We start from the raw sequence: 24933 nt of genomic DNA on the forward strand, positions 1-24933 counted from the left end.
CCAACAGATATTACTGGGCACTGAAAGCAATGTCTCCCTCCAAATTAGTATTCAAACTCTTCTTTTCTCTCTAAACCTCTTTTGCCTGCAAAGAATATAAAGCATAGCTTGGGAAACAATGCACCTGCATGGAAATGCACAGACACGAAGTTCCAATTATGAGGGAATGGCAGCAAAACATGCACGCCTCTCATGAAACAAGTGTCCAGTGGCCATATTAATAATCAATTAGATGGAGAGCCACCTGATGCTGCACATGGTGGAGCCTCCAGCTGCCAGCAGCTTTGTGCCCTGGCAGTATCAGCTTAAAAAAATCTGTTCTCTGTTTATCAAGACTAAACTCAGCAAAATAATCTATTCTTTTGCAAGTCACTCCATCTTTTCCCCCTTGCTAATTAGAGATGCAAATATTGATAAATAAGATAATGGTTTTTAAGCACAACTGGGTCAATAAGTTGAACATTGTAGCCTGTTCCTTCAGTTAAACTCTTATGAGAAATAGCTCAATTATAATTAGAGGAGCAATTATCCCCTTGTTAAAGGTAAAACAAATCACAGGTTTTGGGGAAAAATTCAGTTTTCTCCTTCTGCCATGCCAATAAATCTTGTATCCACTGATATTTTGATCCCAGTAGTCTCTAAAAGAGATAATCTGATGAAATAAAGCGTCTCTGAGTATATTTCTGGCTCACCATGTGACAGCAACATTTTCTAGGCATAAACTAAAATGAGCAAAGAGGGATTCATTTCACAGAGTGCTGCTATTATGCCACGGGAGGAACCCAGCACTCAACACGGGCATATTAATTTTCTGGCTTCTTTAGGGAGATGGGGAGGTTTCTGCTGAAAGGCAGGCACATGCCTCCCCAGAAATGGAAGAAAAGCATTATATTTTTGGCTTTATCCTAGCAAAAGAGTTATTAAAAATACTGAGAAATACCATTTTAGAGTATTTCTGGAATTTATTTTTCTTTCTTTCACCTAGTCTACTTTCAATTTTAATACGCTTATTATTAACCTGCCCTACAGTCCTTGAACCAAAGTAACTCCCAAGTCCTTCTATTCCCTGTCCTAGTGGGTTAGAACTCTTCTAATTGATAGATTCCCTCACCCTACACTGAGTTCTCTCAATAGGGCTGCATCTTCAGAGGTGACAAACATCTTTTTTCTGGAAAATTCCATTTCCTGAGGTGCAGCCTCTGTGCCACATCCAACAGAGACTGTTTATTTCACTTAGTTAAATATGCTTAGAGAATCTACCAAGTAACCTGCAGTCTGCTGGTGTTAGAGATAAACATGAACAAAAACCCCTTTCTGTTCCTTATTTCATCACAATCTAGTCAGGCAGGCAGAAGAGTAAACAGAGACATTTCAACACAAGTGGTAGCTGGAGCTATGATTTTATATAGCTATATAGGGGCTGACGGTCGGCCAGCCACGCTGGTTTGCCCACACCAGGTGTCAAATACCGAAATAGTGCCGTATCCGTATCCGCAGCTAATACCCGAGCTGCCCTCCCCCCACACCGTGTTCTGGCTGGCTCCATGGAATGCCCGGGCCACCCCGGGACTCAGCAGCCAAAGGGTTTACACCCGAAGCAGCACAAGGCCTTGGACTCTGCTCTATTCTAAGGAAGCCACGGTTGTTAAAGAGTTTTAAATAAATAGATATAAAGAAAGGGTTGGCAAGGAGACCAGAGGAGGGAACAGCCAAGCCCAGAGCTCTGAAACCCTTGTGCTTCATCCCTGGGGTGCCCACAACATAGTTTTTCTTAACCAATGAGTATTGAGAGGAGTTCTTAGTCAAAACTGTTGCCACCTGGAGAGATGGAGTGTAAGGAATCCTTGGTTGGCCTCTTCCTCCCCTGAGACTTTCTTTGTCACTCTCTTTCCTTCAGCTCTGAAAAGGAGAGCTACCAACAGTGGCCTCAGCTCAAATTTCCTCTTTGGGAGAAAATATGAGGGCCGGTTCAATGTCCTGGGACCATGATAACTAAATGGACAATAGTGACTTTAAAAGTCAGAGTAAGGAGAGCAGCACATTCTGAATGATTTCTGTAGATATTTACATTAATCTTTCGTAAAGTAGATATTTACATAAATAAGTGCGGTTCCTTGTTTTAAAGCTCACAGTGTTATCTGCATTTGTAGCATCTATGGACTCTAACCAAAGCAATTGGCTAGAGAATACAGGAGGGCGTCTCGGGGATTCTTCACAGGACAGAAGCTTCATCTCTGCATACCCCACAGTGCCCAGCAGCGATGCAACGTGCTCACTGACTATTTTGAATTCAACAGTTTGAATTCAGTCTTCTCTAAATCAATAAGTGATAATATAATAATAGTACTATTAATGGCTGATGTTTCTTGAGTGCTTTCTACATGTCCTAAGTGATTTGCATATATCATCTCATTTAAACTTCACGACTATGTTCTGGATAGTTACAGTCATGCATTGCTTAACAACGGGGATATGTTCTGAGAAACGTGACGTTAGGTCATTGTGCGAACATCATAGAGTGTACTTACACAAACCTGGATGGGATAGCCTGCTACAAACCTAGGGTATATGGTCCTAATCTTTTGGGATCACTGTCGCATGTGTGGTCTGTTGTTGACCGAAACGTCATTATACAGTGCATGACTCTACTATTATTATCTCCATTTTGTAATGGAGGAAACTTAGGTACAGAGAATTGAAATACCTTGCCCAAAGTCAAAGAGTTAAACGTGGTGACACTTGAGTTTAAACCTAGAGTTTTGTAAGGAAATTATTTTAACATTCTGTAGTGGAAACTAAAGCCAAAATAGGGGAGAAAATTAAATGTTATTTATTACCGCAGAAATGCCTATGCCATTATTTGCACCAAAGGTAATGCCATTGTGACTTAAGATTAGTAGAGTTTTTAGAAACTTACTGACTTGTATGGGAAGAAAGAAAATTATTGCCTCCTAATATTCTGCAAAGAATGTACCTGACTCCTTCTACACTGGAGCTAGACATATAAAACAAAGATCAATTGAATCAATCAGCCATGTTTCACTGAGCATTTACTATCCAAGTTTTTCAGAATCATTTGCCTTGGATAGAAAAGAAGCACAAATCCTTGCCAGTGTGACCGGATATCTTAGGCACTGATTTTATTTATGTTAAAACACAAGAGATTTACCTGCTGGTGTCCCTTTAAGATCAATATTTCATTCTATGCTCTTTTTATGCTTTTAGATTCCTCAAACAAATGAAATATTAAATAATTAATGCATTTCTCATTAAATTAAAATAATCTTATAATCCTTTAACTCATCACATTATATTTCATCCTTTTCTTTTTTAATTTATCTGCCTCTCTGGAGCAAATGACAGTTGTAATGTGTCATGTTAAGGTATTCATTAGCTTTCTGATCTTGGTGATTCTAAGGGTGTTGAAAAGAATCTACATAGGAGTTTATTAGCCTGCTCTGGAACATGTGTATTTGATCTCTCTTCTGACTTCAAAAAGAAAAAAATATGCATAAATATAGTTCTTTGAATGTCAAATGGGTATATGATTTTTGAGCTCGCCGAGTGTTAATTGGTCTCTTCCCAGTGATGATATAAATAAAATTCACAGCCAATTAGTTTGCAGTCATGAATCTTTACTCCTTGACAAAGTGAACCACTTTGTTGAGGAGACTAAAACAATGAAGAAATTACTAGGATCTCCTCATTGCAAGTCTTTGCAGGGATCAGCTATCTTTAAGAAACATCAAGTAAAAATGAGGCTATAGATACCCAGGTTACTCAGGATACGTTTTGGTCCTTAAGGTAGTTTAATGGAGGAGGTTGGCATTAGGGTTTTAGAAATACAATTAAGGAGACTGATGCACTATTGTAATAAGTGAAATGAAATATTGAACAGAGAAGAGTTGCCTCCTTTCTAATCACAATAAATCATACTGTGTGTCAGTGTTGGAAGATAAGGTTTTGTGTGGTAGGATAAAACAGCTATAATCATGCAAAGTCTCTAATAAAATGCTAGAAAGTGCCATGGGATGCCAGTTACGAAACAAAAAATACCTCTCTTCTTTCAAAGTAAAAAAGGAAATTTCATTAAGAGTGCCACTTTGAGTCTTTGCATTAACACATGGAAATATGAACAGCTGTGACAGAAAAATAAAGTCATTGTGTAAGGGCCCTGCCTAAATTTCTAATTAACTTATTATTACTATTAATTTGGAAAGACCAACCAGATGTTTAATTTTGTTATCACAGGACCAGGTAACTGAGCTGGGTCCCACTTTTGCTTGAAGCTTCAAAAGACTGAAAAACTATGGAAATCTAATTGTAAGTACATTGTTAACTATTAAACATTTTTTTGGATAACATTTTAAGTCTCAGTAATATTATTTTGCAATTTCACAAATAGAGAAAATTCAGGGCTTACTTTTACAAAAAAATCAGGTGACCCACATTCAGGCCCAAGTTGTAACAATTAAAAAAAATGCTTCTTTCCATATATGCAATAAAGAGTAAAAATTCCAAAGGACTCGATGCAGTTTGGAGGCTAACAAGGACCACCAACAAATTGGCAGCTGTGTTACTTGTTAAATTAGAGATTTTCTGGGTTCATAGGATACTGGATCAGCTAGATCAATAACATTTGATGCATATTAGGATGTCTCCCAATAATTATAAAAGGGTAACATTTTTCAGAGTTTGGAACTATTTGTTAACAAATGGAAGACACAGTATTAGATGATTTTCCTCAACAGTATTCTCTAAGATGATGGTGAGTGTCTAAGGAGAGCATGGCCCTCTCTTGTGGTCTTGTAGGTCTATCCCCCACAGACATGCATTTTTAAAGGCACTGTATTGTTTGGTGCTAATGAAAAGTCATGGTATGTATCTGATTCATAATACTTCATTAGCAGCCAATAGGTTTGTTTTAGCAAAAACAGAAAATGAAAATGAAGAGCTTGATGGAAAGCTTATAGGAAGAAACTAATTGACACTTGTTATCCCTCAAACATGTTTTTATTCATGATGTGTGGATATGGCTTTTAGGTATGTCCACGATTACATCATGGAACAGGAAATACATATGTGGAATGCACCGGATCACAGACACATACACAGATACCCTTCTTGCATTTTTTGCATATCATCAAGAACAATAAGAAAACTGATGGTACATTATTAAGTCATACCATCTCTTTCTATGATAAGTGCCAGATAAAACAAAGCAGTGTTTCTAATTTCTTGAAAGAGAATGACAAAATTAAACCAAGCTGCCTGTGGCTTTGTCCAGTGGGGCATTCTAATTGACTCCCAAGTCATTAATCAGTTCCCAATCAATCTATTTTGCCAGCAGCAGGCAGTTAGGACTCCATTACCAACCATTCATCATGCCATGCCCTAATTCACTATACCATTAGCCATGGATCAGGCCTCTGTTAGAATAACTAAGTGCCAGTTGCTAAATGCAAAGAATTTTTGTTACTCACCTCAGCCACGGGGATCCCTTCAGGTGGTCGACACTGGAGCAAGACTTCCTGTTCCAAGGATACTTCCTTTCCTAGAGGTTCCTGCTCAAATGTCTTCCGTAGATCTGAAAAGCACAGGTAATAAAATACATGACAAAACTAATTAATATTTAATTATTTAAAGAAAGTGCAATCAAAATTTTCAGTTTAGTATTTTATGTGTCTTTGTATGTTTTTAAACATGTTGTTAGTACTGTACCATAATCTGGGTGATTATATTCTGTGTTGTGGAAATTATGAAATTCAGAGGCTATTAACTGTTCCTGTTTTAATCTTCATTGGAATGTTTTGGAAACCCTCATTTTAACAACTAATGATATTCATTCATTGCATTTCCTTAGTATTTCTTCATAATCAACTATGATGATCACATTTTTAATCAAAAGAATCCCATTGTCATGATTTTTATACACACATAGTCCCTTATGTACATAAATATTTTCCTCTTTCTTACAATAGATAGTATTAAAGTTGTAATAACTCTGAGATCTTTTGATCAATAACTCAAAAGCAAGTTTCTGTTTCAGAGTAGAAAACAGAATGCTGGAGTCCTGAAAGAATGAATATCACTTCTTGAGTTGTCTCAAAAACAAGGCACAGAAAAGAGTAACTATTGGGACCAGTCCAGAAATCTCTCAATATGTAATTATGTGGCCATTCTTCAGTTAGAAGATTAAATAGTCATTTCTGCCCAAATATACCAAGTACCTAATTATGTATTTATATAGTTATAATTGCTATAGCAATATGCAGTAGACTTTTAAAAATTGTTATAGATGGACACAAAAATGTTAGAAACCAGCTTGTCATTTTAAATACCAAAGTTAAAAAAATGAATGATTCAGCCAAAGAGCTTTGAAGCAGCATCAAAAAAATAAAAAACAAAACAAAGAAGGAAAAAAACACCAGGGGCCATCGTGGTGGCACAGTGGCTAAGTTTGTGTGCTCCGCTTCAGCGGCCCGGGCATGCACCAGTGCACCGCTTGTCAAGCCATGCTGTGGCGGCATCCCATATAAAGTAGAGGAAGATGGGCATGGATGTTAGCCCAGGGCCAATCTTCCTCAGCAAAAAGAGGAGAATTGGCAACAGATGTTAGCTCAGGGCTAATCCTCCTTCCACATACAAAAAACCCCACAAAAAAACTCCCAAAATTTATTTCTTACTTGTACAGTTCAGCTTTTTCCAAGAAAAAATTATTAGAATTTTATCCAGTTGATTCTAATAAAAAATTAATGCCTCTGTCCTTTCACCCCATGTCCTTGATAAAATCTTAAGAACCTAAAAAGCACGCTTTCAGCCTACTGAACTAATGAGTGGAAACCTGAAGACTCTGGAGGTATATCCCTAATGTCTTTCTGGGAGATATCATAAAGCACCACTTAGAAAAATGCACTGAGAGAAAAATACATTGTTACAAACTTGCCATTTTGTTCACTTTCTTGGCAAAAACAAAAACAAAAACAAACAAAAAAACTTCAAAAACTTAGAGGTTGTGAGAAAATTATGGATTTACGTAGGTCTGAGGTAAAACAAGAGACTCTCCAAATGGTGACACAATTTCTGTCAGTAAAGCACTTCTAATTTGATTATTAGGAAATTGAGTATATTGTAGAAATGAACATTTAAAATCTAGAGAGTTGGAGAGTGACGTCAGCATCGTGGCGGAGTAAGCTTCCCCCGTTGAACTCTCCCCCCCCAAGACACAACAACAAGGACATTCATATTCCAACAGAAGCTATTCACACAACACCGGGGATTTCTGAGGCACCCAGGAAGCCGTATACCAGAGGACTGAGGTGCTGGAACTCCAGAGTAAGCGGAAGGAGCTAAGAGGTGCTCCTTTCCTTCCCCAAGGACTGTGACCCTGAGACTGAGACGGCATGGCTCTCGGGCGGGGGGGGGAGGCTCCGCGTGAAAAACGACACTCTCCAAGACTCTTCACAGCCCAAGGGAATCCCCCTATGGAGGGAGTGGAACTGTTGCCAGGGTAGTTTCAACAAGCTAGCCCCTCAGGAGAACAGAGAGTGATGGTGAGGCAAGAAACCTCTGAGATCGGGGAGGCGAAAGTAAGCACCCCTCCCCCACCGGGCCTGCCTGACAGGTGCCTCAGCACAGCGGCACTTCAGCTGAGCCCCATCCCCAGAGGCAATGGCCCCCAGGCGCCCGGCCCGACCAGCATCGGGGCGAGCCTGCACCCCCGCACCAGAGGCAGTGGCAGCTTAGTCCCCACCACGTGACAGCCCCAGCTGCTCCAGCTGGACTAAGTCACAGCCCCAGCTTCCCCAGCTCCACCGTGCCACAGCCCCAGCTCTTTTGGCTGGAACGTGCCCTGCACCCAGCTCCTTCAGCTTGACCGCCCTCCAGCCGCAGGCTCTAGCTGCCTCAGCTTGGCCTGTGTGCAGGCTCCGGCTGACTTGGTGCCAGCAACTTCGGCCCACCGCACTCCAGTTCCAACTTCTTTGGCCCAGTGGTGCTCCAGTTCCTCCTCCTTCTGCCCAGCACACTCCAGTTCCAGCTTCTTTGGCCCAGTGGCCCTCCAGCTCCTCCTTCAGCCCAGCACACTCCAGTTGCAGCTTCTTTGGCCCAGCGGCGCTCAAGCTCTCCCTTTGTTGGCCCAGCGCATGCCAGTTCCAGCTTCTTCAGCCCAGCGGTGCTCCAGCTCCTCCTCCTTCAGCCCAGTGCACTCCAGTTCCAGCTTCTTTGGCCCAGTGGCCCTCCAGCTCCTCCTTCAGCCCAGCGCACTCCAGTTCCAGCTTCTTTGGCCCAGTGGCACTTCAGCTGCAGCTGCTTCAACCCACCCGCACCCGAGCCCCAGCTGCTTCGGCCTAGCTGCGCTCCAGCTCCAGCTATTTCCACGCTTCCCCCCAAGCAGCCTCCCCTCAGCCACACTGCAGATCAGTCAGGGGCTGACAAAGAGTGCCCACGGACTGAGGCAGGCCAGAATACACAGCCCTTGGCCCCCCAGCAGCAGCAGCAAGAGGAAGCTGTGACCATGTATTTTCACTATGAGGAAAGGTAAGCCAACACCAGCAGGCACCATGCAAAAATATATTAAATCTCCAGACCAAAAGGAAAATGACAAGCACCCAGAAGTCAACCCAGAAAGCACAGAAATGTATAACCTTAATGACAGAGAATTCAAAACAGCCATCATAAAAAAGCTTAATGAAATACAAGAAAACACAGACAGACAATTCAGTGAAATCAGGAGTTTCTTCACAAAAGAAATTGAAACTATAAAAACAAAAAACAATCAGAAATCTTAGAGATGAAAAACACAATAGAGGAGATGAAGACAAATCTGGAAGCCTTAAGCATCAGGGTTGACAATATGGAGGAAAGAATTAGCAATATCGAGGACAGCAATGCAGAAGTGCTCCAGATGGAGGAGGAAAGAGAACTAAGACTAAAAAGAAACGAAGAAACTCTCCAAGAAATATCCGACTCAAGTAGGAAATCCAACATAAGGATTATAGGTATTCCACAGGGAGAAGAGAGGGAAAAAGGAGCGTAAAACTTGTTCAATGAAATAATATCTGAGAACTCCCCAAACCTGGGGAAGGAGCTGGAAATACCAGTGAATGAAATAAATAGATCTCCTAAATATATCAATACGAAAAGACCCTCTCCACGGCATATAGTAGTAAAGCTGGCAAAAGTCAATGACAAAGAAAAAATATCAAGGGCAGCTAGACAAAAAAAAATAACATACGAAGGATTTCCTATCAGGCTCTCAGTCGATTTCTTGACAGAAACTTTACAGGCTAAGAGAGAGTGGAATTATATATTCAAAATTCTAAAGGACAAAAACTTTCAGCCAAGAATACTCTATCCACCAAAAATATCCTTCAGATATGATGGAGAAATAATAACTATCCCAGATAAACAAAAGCTAAGGGAGTTCATTGCCACAAGACCCCCACTACAAGAAGTGCTCAAGAAGGCCCTCATCCCTGAGGAAAAAAAGGGAAAGAGGATTCAAAGTTTTGAATGAGGAGGAAAATAGGTCAACAAAACCAGAAATATTGCAATCCTCTATCAAAATAGATTAGCAAACACTTAATTATAAATCCAAAGATCAAAGGAAGCTAAGCACCAAGCATAAATATAACCTCATCATGTTAAACACAAACTAACAACACAAGAAGGAATAAGATGTGGGAATAATAACATAGAAGGGGAAGAGGAAAGGGATCGAATTGACTTAGTCTAAGGGAATAAGAGGCCATCAAAAAATGGACTATCACATCCACGAGATTTTTTTATACAAACCTCATGGTAACCACTAACTAAATAATCAGAACAGAATCACACATGATAAAGAAAGAGAAAACTAAGAGAACCCCCACACAGAACTACCAAACTGCATTGGTAGTCCGAAACACATGGGACGAGGAAACAAAAGAAATGCAAAAGAACTGGAAAAAGAGTGATAAAATAACAACAAGCCCCCATATATCAATAATTACCCTAAATGTAAATGGACTGAACTCTCCAATCAAAAGACACAGAGTGGTGGGATGGATTAAAAAACAAGACCCAACAATATGCTGCCTCCAGGAAACACATCTCAGCTCTAAAGACAAACACAGGCTCAGAGTGAAAGGATGGAAGACAATACTCCAAGCTAATGGCAAACAAAAGAAAGCAGGTGTTGCCATACTTATATCAGACAAAGTTGACTTCAAGATAAAACAGGTAATGAGGGACAAAGGGGGGCATTACATAATGATAAAAAGGACACTCCACCAAGAAGAAATATCACTTTTAAATATATATGCACCCAATACAGGAGCACCAAGGTACATAAAGCAACTATTAACAAACATAAAAGGAGATATTAACAACAACACAATAACAGTAGGAGATTTTAACACTCCACTCTCATCAATGGAAAGATCATCCAGACAGAAAATAAATAAGGAAATAATGGAGCTAAATGAAAAACGAGATGAGATGGACTTAACAGACATATACAGAGTACTCCATCCAAACAAAGCAGATTACACATTCTTCTCAAGTGTGCACGGAACATTCTCAAGAATAGACCATATGTTGGGAAACAAGGCATGCTTATATAAATTTAGGAAGATTTAAATCATAACAAGCATCTTTTCAGACCATAATGCCATGAAGTTAGGAATCAACTACAAGGAAAAAACCAGGAAAGTGACAAAGCTGTGGAGATTCAACAACATGCTACTAAACCACCAATGGATCATTGATGAAATTAAAGGAGAAACCAAAGCATATCTGGAGACAAATGAAAATGAAAATACACCGTACCAACTCATATGGGATGCAGCAAAAGCGGTCCTAAGAGGAAAACTCATAGCAATACAGGCCCACCTTAACAAACAAGAAAAAGCCCAAATAAGCAACCTCAAACTACACATATCAGACTTAGAAAAAGTGGAACAAACAAAGCCTAAAGTCAGCAGAAGGAGGGAAATAATAAAAATCAGAGCAGAAATAAATGAAATTGAAATTAAAAAAACAGTAGAAAGGATCAATGAAACAAAGAGCTGGTTCTTTGAGAAGATAAACACAATTGACAGACCCTTAGACAGACTCACCAAGAAAAAAAGACAGAAGGCTCAAATAAATAAAATTAGAAATGTAGAAGGGAAAATTACAACAGATACCACAGAAATACAAAAGATTATAAGAGAATACTATGAAAAACTATATTCCAACAAATTGGACAATCTAGAAGAAATGGATAAATTCCTAGACTCATACAACCTCCCAAAGTGAATCAGGAAGAAACAGAGAACCTAAATAGACCAATCACAAGTAAAGAGATTGAAACAGTAATCAAAAACCTCCCAAAAAATAAAAGTGCAAGACCAGATGGCTTCTCTGGAGAATTTTACCAAACATTCAAAGAAGACTTAATACCTATCCTTCTCAAACTATTCCAAAAAATAGGGGAAGATGGAACACTTCTCAACACATTCTATGAGGCCAACATCACCCTGATACCAAAGCCAGGCAAAGACAATACTAAGAAGGAAAACTACAGACCAATATCCCTGATGAATATAGATGCAAAAATCCTCAACAAAATATTGGCAAACCAAATACAGCAATACATTAAAAAGATCATACACCACGATCAAGTGGGATTTATACCAGAGACACAGGCATGGTTCAACATCCGCAAATCAATCAATGTGATACACCACATTAACAAAATGAAGAATAAAAACTATATGATCATCTCAATAGATGCAGAGAAGGCTTTTGACAAGATCCAACATCTATTTATGATAAAAACTCTCAACAAAATGGGTACAGAAGGAAAGTACTTTAACATAATAAAGGCCATATATGACAAACCCACAGCCAACATCATACTCAATGGGGAAAAACTGAAAGCCATCCCTCTGAAAACAGGGACAAGACAAGTGTGCCCACTCTCACCACTCTTATTCAACACAGTACTGGAGGTTCTGGCCAGAGCAATTAGGCAAGTAAAAGGAATAAAAGGAATCCAAATAGGCAATGAAGAAGTGAAACTCATGGTGTTTGCAGATGACATGATCTTATATATAGAAAACCCTAAAGAATCCATTGGAAAACTATTAGAAATAATTAACAACAAGAGCCCAGTGGCAGGGTACAAAATCAACTTACAGAAATCAGTTGCACGTCTATATACCAACAACGAACTAACAGAAAGAGAACTCAAGGAGACAATCCCATTTACAATTGCACCAAAAAGAATAAAATATCTAGGAGTAAATTTATCCAAGGAAGCAAAAGCCCTATACAATGAAAACTATAAGACATTATTGAGCAAAATCAATGATGACATAAAGAAATGGAAAAATATTCCATGCACTTGGATTGGAAGAATAAACATAGTTAAAATGTCCATACTACCTAAAGCAATCTATAGATTCAATGCAATCCAAATCAGAATCTCAAGGATATTCTTCACAGAAATAGAACAAAGAATACGAATATTCATATGGGGCAACAAAAGACCCCATATAGCCAGAGCAATCCTGAAAAAGAAGAACAAGGCTGGAGGCATCACAATCCCTGACTTCAAAACATACTTCAAAGTGATAGTAATTAAAACAGCATGGTACTGGTACAAAAACAGACACACAGATCAATGGAACAGAATTGAAAGTCCAGAAGTAAAACCTCATATCTATGGGCAGCTAATCTTTGACAAAGGAGCTAAGGACATACAGTGGAGAAAGGAAATGGTGCTGGGAAAACTGGACAGCCACTTGCAAGGAATGAAAGTAGACCACCTTCTTCCGCCATACACAAAAATTAACTCAAAATGGATCAAAGACCTGAAGGTGAGACCTGAAATATAAAACCCCTGGAGGAAAATATAGGTAGTACACTACTCACAATCAGCCATAAAGGGATCTTCTTGAATTCCATGTCTACTCAGACAAGGGAAACAAAAGAAAAAATAAACAAGTGGGACTTCATCAGATTAAAGAGCTTCTACAAGGCAAATGAAACCAGGATCAAAATGAATAGGGAACCCACCAGCTGGGAAAAAATATTTGCAAACCGTATATCTGACAAGGGATTAATCTCCATAATACATAAAGAACTCACACAACTGAATAACAAAAAAACAAACAACCCAATCAAAAAATGGGCAGAGGAAATGAACAGACACTTCTCCAAAGAAGATATACAGATGGCCAATAGACACATGAAAAGATGCTCAACATCACTAGTCATCAGGGAAATGCAAATCAAAACCACACTAAGATATCACTTTACACCAGTTAGAATGGCTATAATCACCAAGACAAAAAGCAACAAATGCTGGAGAGGCTGTGGAGAAATGGGAACCCTAATCCACTGCTGGTGGGAATGCAAACTGGTGCAGCCTCTATGGAAAACAGTATGGAGATTCCTCAAAAAATTAAAAATAGAAATACCTTATGATCCAGCTATCCCACTACTGGGTATCTACCCAACGAACCTGAAATCAACAATCCAAAGAGGCTTATGCACCCCTATGTTCATCGCAGCATTATTCACTATAGCAAAGACATGGAAGCAACCCAAGTGTGCCTCCACTGAGGAATGGATAAAGAAGATGTTGTATATATATACCATGGAATACTACTCAGCCATAAAGAAAGACAAAATCGTTCCATTTGCAACAACATGGATAGACCTGCAGGGTATTATGTTAAGTGAAATAAGCCAGAAAGAGAAAGACAAACAGGGCATGATTTCACTCATATGTGGAAGATAAACCAACACACGCACAGATAGAACTGTTTGGTGGTTACCAGGGGCTAGGGGTTGGGGAGTGAGCACAAGGGGTGGAGGGGTGCACTTATATGGTGACTGATAAACAATAATGTACAACAAAAATTTCACAATAAAAACAAACAAACAAACAAAAATCTAGAGAGTTATTAGAACTTGCAAGTTATCTAAACCACATCCTTATTTTACATATAAGGAACACGTTTATCAAATTACTCAAATCCTTACAGCAAAATAATCGATGCTATGTTAGAAGCTGCTCACCCTTGATTTGATACATATTTTGCCATCCCACACATCCCTTTGACACCTCTTTTGGTTACTCTGTGTCCTTGCAACAGAAACATTAAAAATTTTTCTATTCTTTTTCTTCTGATGTTGTAGTTTCTCTTTGTTTTTGATCTGCATCAAGATAAAAATTTTGGCAAAACACTAAATACTAATAAAAAATAAGAGCAGCAATTAATAACTTTTTTAGGATAAAATGTTCTTGACAAGTTATATCTCATTTGTGAAAATGATTCTGAAAAACTCCCATCTGATGTGGGGTAGGGAGGAGACATAATGACAGGAAGGAGTTCTCAAGTCAAGTAACATACTGACTCACTCTCCGTTATTTATTAATCAGCATATCACAAAATGAAGGCTGAGAATAAGAAAGAGTGAGGCATATACATAACCAAATAGTCAGAATAAATTCCTTTAGTATTTATTATCTCCTTATGGTAGACACTTTATTAGGCACTTAGGATGAAGATGTGTAAGATACAGAATCAAGACTAGAAAAGTAAGCGAAGATCTATTTATGAAAGCCTTTCTGCCATGCTAAGGAATGGCAAACCCTCAAAGGCTTCTAAGCAAGGGAGAGAGATGAGATATCATATTGTCCTCAGTGTGACAGATGGATTGAGGTGGTGGTTAAGAGACAGAAGGTAGTTAGGGATCCATCTGAATAGACCAGTAAGGATGATGGAGTCCTGAGCTTAGCTGGTGACAGTGGAGAGGCAGAGGAAAAAGCAGATTCTAGAAATAAGTAGATGATACATTTAGGATGATCTAGGTATTTGGAGACTACTAGAAGGCAAAGATAATGCTATATTCTTAGCTACTGCAATTGTTAAGTTGGCACCATCTTTAAATGAAATAGTACTGAATTGGGCAGGAAAGTGGGAAGAAAGATAAGTTTATTTTGGTACATGTTCAGTTTGGTGTGTCTGTAGGATATTCAAAGGGAAAAGTCCAGTAGGTCCAGATCATCATTTCTCAATCTCAGCACTACTGATATTTGGGACTGGATAATTCTCTGTTGTGGGATTATCCTGTGAATAACAGATGCTTAACAGCATCCCTGGACTCTACCCATTAGATGCCAGTAGCACCCCTCCCAGCCATGACAAAATAAATGCCTCTAGACAAAGCCAAATGTCCCCTAGGGGAAAAAAATCACCCTAAATTGAGAACCACTGGTCTAGAGCTTGGTAAAGAAGTCCTGGTAGAAGATTTGTGCCTCGTCTAGGAGATAGTTGAAGCACTAGAAATATACAACATCACCAGGGGAAAGACTGCAGCATGGAACAAAGAGGACACCAACATTCAAGAGGAAAAGCTGCCAGCAAAAATGACATGGAGAGAACAAAGAGGCCGGAGAAAAACTAAAGACAAGTGTCAGAGGAGCCAAGAGGAGAATAAAGTTTTCAGAAGTTCGGAGGCCAACAGGACAAATGCAGCGAAGGCCCCAAAGGGAAGAAAAAGCCATTGGTTTGGGAAATTTAGGAGTGAAGGGGGAGTAGAAGCCAACCTGTGTTGAGAGGTGTACAGGAATTGGGAAAATAGCTAAACTCTTGTGCAAAACTTTATGGTGACAGAAGTCAGGAGCACTATTAAGGGGTGACGGGTTTGAATGCAGCATGCTATAATTATTCTTAGATCTGGTGTCGTTTTGGGCACAGTTTTCAAATTACTGTCATATGAAGGCACATCTTATGAGGATCTTTGTTTCCTAATTGAGTATCGTGACTGCACATCAGAGGCATGGACTTTAAGAGACAGGTTTAACTGAACCATCATTGAATACCATACAATTATTTTGTTTTAATGGTTTGGCTTTAAACTCTATATAAATTTTATCTAATTTATAAAATGATCTCACATTTAACCCCCCAGGAGGCAATACTTCTTTCTGAAAATTCCCTTTAATTCCTTCCATAAAACTTCTTTTCTAGCTTTCAGGTTGTGTAATGAGCATAGACTATATTGGGGCTGTCTAACACAGCAGCTGCTCATTTCAGTATGCCTCCACATTACTCTGCAAGCGGAGGGTGGGTAACATTTTAAGCATATCCTTTATCATTTGGAGAGATGTGATAGAAGGCAGGCTGGATGCCTTGCAGGCAGAGAGAACACAAGGGTGACGAATGAATAAGCATGAAAAACAGATACTTGTCAGCTAGGAATTAGATGTGAAACAGAATGGTTCAGAAAAATATGGGCATTCCTGTCAGGAAAAAGATGAATTTCTGCCCTTGGAAGACCTTTAGGATTCTACATTTCTGTTTTCTTTCCATTAGTTCTAACGAGGCTACTAAAATAGGTATAAAGTCCTTTCATTATAACCCAGATTACTTTTGCAAAGTCAACTTGGCCTACCTCTGATATAGCTATTGATTCCACCAATTAAAAGAAAAATCAGCTTTGTCATATGCACGCATTCAGAGAGATGTTTACTTAAGACCATGAATATTGGCTTACTAAATCCATACAGTGAAATCCAATTAGCAGACGTAGAATCAGACTGGAAACTATATGGATTTTGATTTACCATTTGCACAGTAATCAAAGAAAGCCCTTTAGAACATACACGTGTGAGAGCACATGATGTCTCATTTTTATTGCAGAATTTTCATACTTTCAATGAATTCTTTTTGCACAATAATAATACTGTGGTTACAAATTATTTATGATGTGGAATCCACTAATTCATGGCAGTCTACAAACATGAACTGTGCTTTATGACAATGTGGTAAACAGAAAAGAAGGCTAACTGGGAGTTTGAAGACTTTGTGGCCTTCACCTTCCTCATTTAGAAAATGAAAGAAAATGACAGGATGTTTTTGAAGGTCTCTTTTGCTATACACAAGGGCCAATGACTAAATAGACTAACACTTGAAATACATATTTTAGGGGAAAAAAGCTTATACTTTGTCGAATAAGATACTTCTTGGTTGTGACGGATCTTTAAGGAGATACCAATTATGAGAAATGATAAATGAAATTAGTTTCTACTAACCTAGGAGTTAATGCATCTTTAAAGAGAACAGCTTATAATTTTCCCCCCAGGACAATTTTCATGGAACTTTTGGACACCTGGATATACAGGTATGGGTAAGAGTTAGAAAATGGGGAGAAGGGTGGGCTCCAAAGATTAGTTTTAAAAATATCAGAAAATTCTTCATCCAAATCCAAGAGAGCAATATAAGATACATTACAAGGGAAGATGAGAATTAAACGCATGATTGTAAATGATGATTGTAAATACACTGAGAATTACTTTGACAAAACTAATTTTCTCTCTCCATGGAGAGATGGGGAGAGAAATGCCCACCCAAAATAGCAAGCAAGAAAGCCCATCATGTCAATGTGCATATTCGTGAAAGGGGCCCCAAATCATGTCTCTTTCCCAGTGACATCCCTGAGCAACTGTGCCTGACACCATCTGAAAAGGGTGAGTGTGGCCTACAACAGGCAAGTCGAGTGGACAGGCCACAGCTTTGAGGATAAGGGGTCACACCGCCATCCAAGCACCTGTGAGCCCTGCTGATTGGGAAGGAAACTAGGAGAAAATAGCAAAAGATTTCCTTATGAGCAGGCAGATGATATTTGCTGACACTATCATCTTTGAAAAAGAAAATAAACATGTTCTTACTCCAAGCTTTTAAAAAATTATTTACATTTATTAAAAACTTTTATCCCTCAGCAATGCTACTTAATTATGCAGAAAGATTTATTAGAATAAGATGTTTTTTCAAAGACAAAATCTTGGCGATGTGATAGACTGACACCATGAAGTCAAGAATTCTCTGATGGGTATACTTCAATCGACTATTCTGGTGGAAATTAAAGTCCTTAAATTCCACAGGATAATAACATATAAATGAAATATTATAGTATTAATGTTGGCTGTTTTTTGTTTTTAGACCTGATAGGGTTTCATGAATCTTAAAAGAGACATTGAATCTGAAAAGGTTTTGGAAGATTATAAAGCACAAAACACGTGTAATAAATCATTACAACTATTTCTGTTATTCCTCAGAGAGTTCTGGAAAGAAAGATGATTACTCATATGAGTAAATTTTGACATGTCATTCTCATATACTTTGGGCATATGGTCTATAAACTACAGCATCTAATATTCCTTATTATTTGTACGGAATTTAAGGTTTATTGCTGTGTTTTTCAAACTGTGTCATGACCCCTTACAGGGATATGAAATCAAGGTAGTGGATTAAAAACCAGCACTAATAATTATGAATTTGAATAACAGAGAATATCAAAATGTATCATACATAGTATTACGTATATATGTGTGTATACATACACACACATATCTGTGTGTATTTTTACATATGAGGAGATGAGTATATGTTTAGTGGATCATGATATAAACACATTTTTTATTGTAGGTCACTGAGACAAAGATCTGAAAGCAACTGGGAAGCAAGATAACACTGTGGTTAAGAATAGGGTCTTTGGCAGGGACAAACTTGGGTTCAGGTCCTTTCTCTCCCACTTGACTAGCTGTGTGACCTTGAGCACATTTCTTAATCTCTCTTTGCCTTAGTTTCTTCAGCTGAAAAGTGGGTATGAAAATAGTAACTATTTCACAGGGTTATATAGGAAGAAATACCTATAAAATTCTAGCTTCATGCCTGGTATAAATATGTACCCAGAAGATAGTAATCCCCCACCCCATCTTTTCCCTACCATATTAGTGAATTTTATTATGCTATACAAACATTAAGCATTATCATTATTAGTCAAAATTAACATAACCAAGTAGGACAAAACAATTACAAGTGTGAGAGGACTAATGATTGAAGGTTATGTGTCACAAAGAGAAATCCAGGGACTACCATTTATATGCTTGGTTAAAAATGCAGATTTCACACCTGGGCCCTGGGAATTTATAGATTTAACTGGTCCTACAGGTGTGTTTTATGCACAGTACTTAAATCTGAGAACCACTGATTGATTGATTGATTGATTGATTATTTAAGGAACACCCACAATAGGGAGGCACTGTGCTAGGCCCTGCAGGCACTGGGAGGGAGGGCTTGGGAGGCTGTGGGAACCAAGCCAACCTGCTTCTGCACTGTGGCTCTTACCAGCTGGTTTGTAATGAGTCCCTGTTGGTGCTTCCATGGCATCAGGAGAGCCCACTTCTGTCCAGGCTGATGGCTGCCATTGTCTAGCACAGGAATTGAAATTTCACGTGTCTAGGGGCCATGCAGGTAACATAAATGGGAGAAAGCTAGGCACGAGAATTTTTTTCTTGAAACACGGCAACTACATGGGCTGTCTTTTATTTTCTAATTTTTAATAGAGACAGAGGTACAAAACCAATCCACTTAACTTTTCACTTTTGTTACTCGGCTGTAGCTCATGTTGCCACATAGGAACGCAGGCTCTGTGGGCCGCACACCCATATTTGATTGCTAACAGAAGCTAATAATGTGGATTATTATGTGAATTTTTAAAAAATTGTGTATGTTTTCAACTGCTTAAAACTTTATCTGTATGGGCCAACATTTTGAAGGCCAAACCAAAAAGCTGGTGGGTCACCTTGGGCCTGTGGACTGCCACTTTGAGACACTGGTCTAGCAAGTTCAGTGGTGAGAGTGTCAAAGTTATCTTAATATTTCTGTTTTTTTTTTTTTTTTTTTTTTTGTGAGGAAGATCAGCCCTGAGCTAACATCCATGCTAATCCTCCTCTTTTTGCTGAGGAAGACCGGTTCTGAGCTAACATCTATTGCCAATCCTCCTCTTTTTTGTTTTTCCCCCAAAGCTCCAGTAGATAGTTGTATGTCATAGTTGCACATCCTTCTAGTTGCTGTATGTGGGACACGGCCTCAGCATGGCCAGACAAGCGGTGCGTCGGTGTGCGCCCGGGATCCGAACCCGGGCCGCCAGCAGCAGCGGAGCGCGCACACTTAACCGCTAAGCCACGGGGCCGGCCCTATCTTAATATTTCTTATGGCCTCTCTCCCACCTCAGAGACAATCCCCTAAACTTCTCCCCACAGCTCCTCCCTCTTCTGACCTTCAGACACTGAACCAAGAAAGCTGACCAAGAGATCTTGGTGGACAAAGCTGTTTCTATCAGTAGGATTGCATACATAACATTTTCTGAATTAGTATTTTATAATTATTAGTTTATGTTCCCTTGTCTACTTTCAGAAAGAATGTTAAGCAGTAAATGTTAGGACTTCAGAAGTTTAAGCAACATTTTAAATAAATGGAAATTATTAGCACCTGGATCAGGAGAATCAAAGTTTCTTGATGGCTGAAAAGACACTTTGTCATCATTTCTGTAACTCCTGATGACTACATAGGATAAAAATGTCCTCACATTCTTTTCTGGACCAACGTCTTCATTGCTACAGTTGCTATGTACAAAAACCTGAAGCTCTTTCATGTACAGAAGGAAACTGTCAAGAGTGGTTATGATCTGTGCTCAACTCTTGTTCTTTGGAGTAGGACTGTCAAATATTCGGTGCCACTGCCTTCCTTCCAGCGCATGTGTCCATAACTAATCAACCATGATCACAATATTCTTTTCTGTGGAGTCTGGATTTAGCCTCATGATCCTCCCCAGCACAGGAGCCTGGGTGGCCACAACTAAACAGGAGCTGGCATTCAAGATGTACTGCATCTGCATCCCCCGCCTAGAGTTCACTGATAGAACTTCCTAGATGGGGTATGTCTGCACAGTTATGGCCATTTTTCTATCAGATATTATATCACTGCTAAGTTTCACTTCAAAAAAAGTAATCCTAGCCAATTGAATGCTAAAGTCATAAATTAAAAAAATTCCTTAAGGTCAAATATATCTTGGTGTTCGGTGCTTAGTACATAGTAGATCCTTAATGAATGCCGCATTGAGTTCAATTTCCCAAACAATCTGGCCATTCCCTTTACTGAAGGTCTGGGAAAAATTTCTCTCATGGTCGATAACTACAAAAGCCCTTAAAAATTGTGCAGTCCAGCCCCCGTACTTTACAGATAATACAACTAGGACTTGAGAGGTTAACTCACTTGTTCAGCTACCACATGACGTGGCTCTGTTGAAGGAGGAGTATTGCATTGTGGTTGTATTTGTTTTCTACAGAAATTACCACCAACTTAATGGCTTTGGACGACAGAAATTTATTTTCTCTTAGTCTGGAGGCCAGCAATCTGAAATCAATTTCACTGGGCCATAATCAAGGGGCTGGCATGGCTGCACTCACTACAGAGATTCTCAGGGAGAATCCGTAGCTCGCTTCTTCCAGTCTGGTGGCTGCCAGCATTCCTTGGCTTGTGGCTGCATCCCTCCAACCCCTGCCTCTGTAGTCACAATGCCTCCTCTTCCATGTGTATCCAGTCCCCTTCTTCTGTCTTTCTCCTACAAGAGTACTTGTGATGGCATTTAGGGCCCACCTGGATAATTCAGAATAATCTCCTCATCTCAAGATTCTTAATGTAAGCACATCTGCAAAGATCCTTTTTCCATATAAGGTAAGATTTACAGGTTCCAGGGATGAGGACCATGATCCAGTTCACCACAGGCTTACAAGTACGGAGCCTGGATCTACCTGCCTGACTTTAATGCTGGTTCTGTACTTAAGGAAGTTTATGTGCTTTGTTTCTTCATCCCTAAAATGAGGATAATTACAGTATTTATCTCATAGGGTTATTGTGAAGATTAAATAAGGTAATACACATAAAAACACTTGGGACAGTGCTATTACATAAAAGTCTTCTATAATCCATCCAGCCTCAATCAGGGTAGCTGTCAAACTCCCAGAGTTCACGGCTGTACTGATATTTAATTAAATAAATTAATTACTGTATTTATTTATTTATTTCTACCAATAGGCCACACTCCAAGTATGAGAACGAAGCTTCTTGCCTCCCAAATTGAGCTGGTCTTGACGCAACAGCTATAGACCTGGGGAAATTCTGTTCTTAGAAGAGGTTCATGCTGTGGTTACCTGCTGTTGGCCATCTTCTGTCCTTCCTGCCACAGGCCTGACCTTGCATTAAGCAAATACACCTGCTTTACTATGATTCACACTTTCATACTTTCAAATTACCTGTCAACTATTTTCCATAGTCAATGAACAGACATGCTAAACACAATTTTAACTTTTTAAAATTTTGTTTTAATGTGCTTTCAAAGTGTTCCTCTAGCAAATAAAATAATTCCATGGTCACATATAGTAATAATACTTAGGTTCTTAAAGGGGAAAAAATGTACCTTACTCCCAATAATGATAAAAGGGGCTAATTATGTTGTCATATAAAATATAACTCTTGCTTAAATCACCAAATCTAGCTGTTAACGAGAAACAACTGCTGTGAACCGACCAGCACAGCCGATTTTGGGAAAACTAGATTAGTCTTCTGAGCTTTGGGCAGTTCTTAAACGGGAAAATCTCCTGACAATGCCATAGAATCTTAGAAAGTTTGCCATGGTTTTCTTTTCCAGGAAAAGAGTGTTTTATTCTTGCTGGAATTTTTAAAAAATCATGAAAAAAATATTTATATTCAGCAACTCATTGTGGTTTTTAAATGTAAGGGACAAAGTATATAAAAAATGTTGGGTGCAGTTTTCCTTTTTTACTTGCTTCTTCTTAAATATTGTAAAAGACAAAACAAAACAAACAAAAACCAACCAACCAACCAGCAAAAATAAACCACATGAAGTTTCCTCTATGGCTAGATTGAAAAGTCAAGAATTGTCACATTTCTGCAAATATGTACGAGTTGGACCGCAAAGAGAAAAGTTTGTTTAAAACTCGGATTTACCATTTCCTAAACAAGTGACTTGTGCAAGTTACCTAATGTTTCCATGCTTCTGTTTTGTTATTTGCAAAAGAAGGATAATCATAGAACCTACCTTGTAGGATTATTGGGGGCACCGCAACAGTGAACATGTACAAGGGGCTTACAACAGAGTTGGGTGCACACCAGAAATATTGGCTACTGGGACACAGAGTTTTTTCAAGACAAAATAATGAAGATGAAAGATTTTGATTTTGTTCCTGTTATAACAGGTTATATATTTCGTAACCTCTTTTTACTTTTTAAATAATGTTTTAGACCACTCTTAGGAATTTACCTCGAACACTTTCATAACATCATATAAGTCATATCCAGGGACAGAGGTTAGAATGACCTTTAAGCAACGTCTTCAGTTTTGCCAGGGCATGGCTGTCCCTTACTGCACTGAGGTCATTTAAGCAGAGAAATCCCGAGGGAACAAAGTCTTTGCAGAAGGGAAGTACAATTTCAGTCATTCTTCTTTATTGCTTGGCTTTGGGGCATTTACAGAACAAACATATTTATATTCAGATAGTTTTGCTAAAGGGTTTTTTAAAAAATAAATATTTTAGAGCTAGAACTCCAAATGACATCCATTACAGAGAAGAGGAAGGGAAAAAAAACCCATATAAGCCGCTCTTATATTCACACTGCATCTTTAGTTTCAGAAAAAAATGATTATATGTCATCACAATATTTTTTAAGGTATGTCTTAAGGATAAATAATCAGAAACATGCCAACTATATGGATGAGGAACCTGACATACCAGACAGTTAAGGCTCTGTTCTCAGAGTACAAAAACATTGCAATGACTGCAGACAAGCTTTTTTTGCAAATAAGCATTTTAGCCATAAACTTCCCTTTTCATATAGCATAAAACATTACTTTAATGATACATTTTAGTCCAGTGGGTTACTAGCCCTGCCTATAACACATAGATAGATGATTGCCCCCAAAATAGAACTTATGAATCAGTGTTCTATCAGTTGGATGTCTACCTCTCAGAATAAATATGGGCTATAAATGTCTATAGATTTGTGGGAGTTCCACGAATCTTGGGAACTTCTGTCCAAATACAAAAGCAAATATGTTTGGAAAAATAGAAACTGATGCAATCAGGTATGTGTTATAATTTTTAATCTTGACAGAGGAACCACATGATAAGCTATTTAACAGTTGAGATATATATATCAAACAAGGAGAAATTAATTATTATTATTAAATAATAATAAGACTTTTGTCTTATTATCTAAAAAAGTCTAAATTGTGCAATTAATCTCATCTATTTCAAAATTTGGCCTCTATAACTTATAATGGGCTTATTGGTGCTTAACTTATTGCACAAGGGATCAAACCACAGCTCAGAAATGCACGTTCATAAATAGGCCATTTATTCTGGTGTGCCAGCAAGCCTGCCGAGCCAGATACTGTCATGGTATAACCTAAATCTTTCAGAACACCTGGTCAAAGAAATGTATTATTTGGCTAAATTATATAATTAATTTGTTTTATGCCAAGTGGAGTAGAAAGCTAGGATATGGAAAAGTAACACATAAGACCACGAGTAACGACTCCTGTATATATAAACCAACACAATAATCCACAAGATTACATATATATTTAATTGGAGATACTACTATCCCTATTATGGAAATATTAATTCATTCATTCTTTTAAGGTCCTTATCGAGTTCCTACACTGTGCCAGGATCATTGTAGGCATTTGGAATTCATCAGTGAACAAGCCAAACAAAAACCTTGCCCATTTGGATCTTACTTCCTAAGGGGTTGGGGCCATAGAGCACAAACCATGAACATAATAAATACGTCAATATATAAGTGCTATGGAGAAAATAAATAAGTACAAAAGTATAGGGGTTTAGAGTGGGGGGAGCACAGAGGCAATCACTTCAGTCTATCTGATGTCCTTGAATTCCTTGGGCGATAAAACATTTTTACTGAAAGAACAAATCATTAGCATTGAAGAACATCATCACTTTGCCTCATCACATGCTTTCAATTTAATTCAATTTCATTCCATTTATTTACGTCTTCAGTTACTTAG

At 38.6% G+C, this 24933-nt stretch overlaps 1 protein-coding gene and 1 long non-coding RNA gene across 3 annotated transcripts in view; one reads left to right on the top strand and one right to left on the bottom strand.

Moving 5' to 3' along the window:
- LOC147916513 (uncharacterized) overlaps positions 1–24066 on the top strand; it is a 38207-nt gene extending 14141 nt beyond the window's left edge. Inside the window, exons 2-4 of the long non-coding RNA XR_015552961.1 lie at positions 4252–4323; positions 5507–5600; positions 21921–24066. This is a non-coding gene — a long non-coding RNA (uncharacterized LOC147916513). The remainder of the gene's footprint in view (positions 1–4251; positions 4324–5506; positions 5601–21920) is intronic.
- Positions 1–24933, bottom strand: part of UNC5C (unc-5 netrin receptor C) — a 375945-nt gene that overhangs the window by 104045 nt on the left and 246967 nt on the right. For both annotated transcript variants that reach the window (XR_015552960.1, XM_004430980.3), the window contains exon 4: positions 5484–5587. Coding sequence is in view for 1 of the 2 variants with exons in the window: in XM_004430980.3 (XP_004431037.1) it covers positions 5484–5587 (104 nt within the window). In the remaining variant the exon portion in view is untranslated. The remainder of the gene's footprint in view (positions 1–5483; positions 5588–24933) is intronic.

Source organism: Ceratotherium simum, chromosome 8 (assembly GCF_057802395.1).
Source record: "Ceratotherium simum simum isolate JZ-2026a chromosome 8, ASM5780239v1, whole genome shotgun sequence".
Lineage (NCBI taxonomy): Eukaryota > Metazoa > Chordata > Mammalia > Perissodactyla > Rhinocerotidae > Ceratotherium > Ceratotherium simum.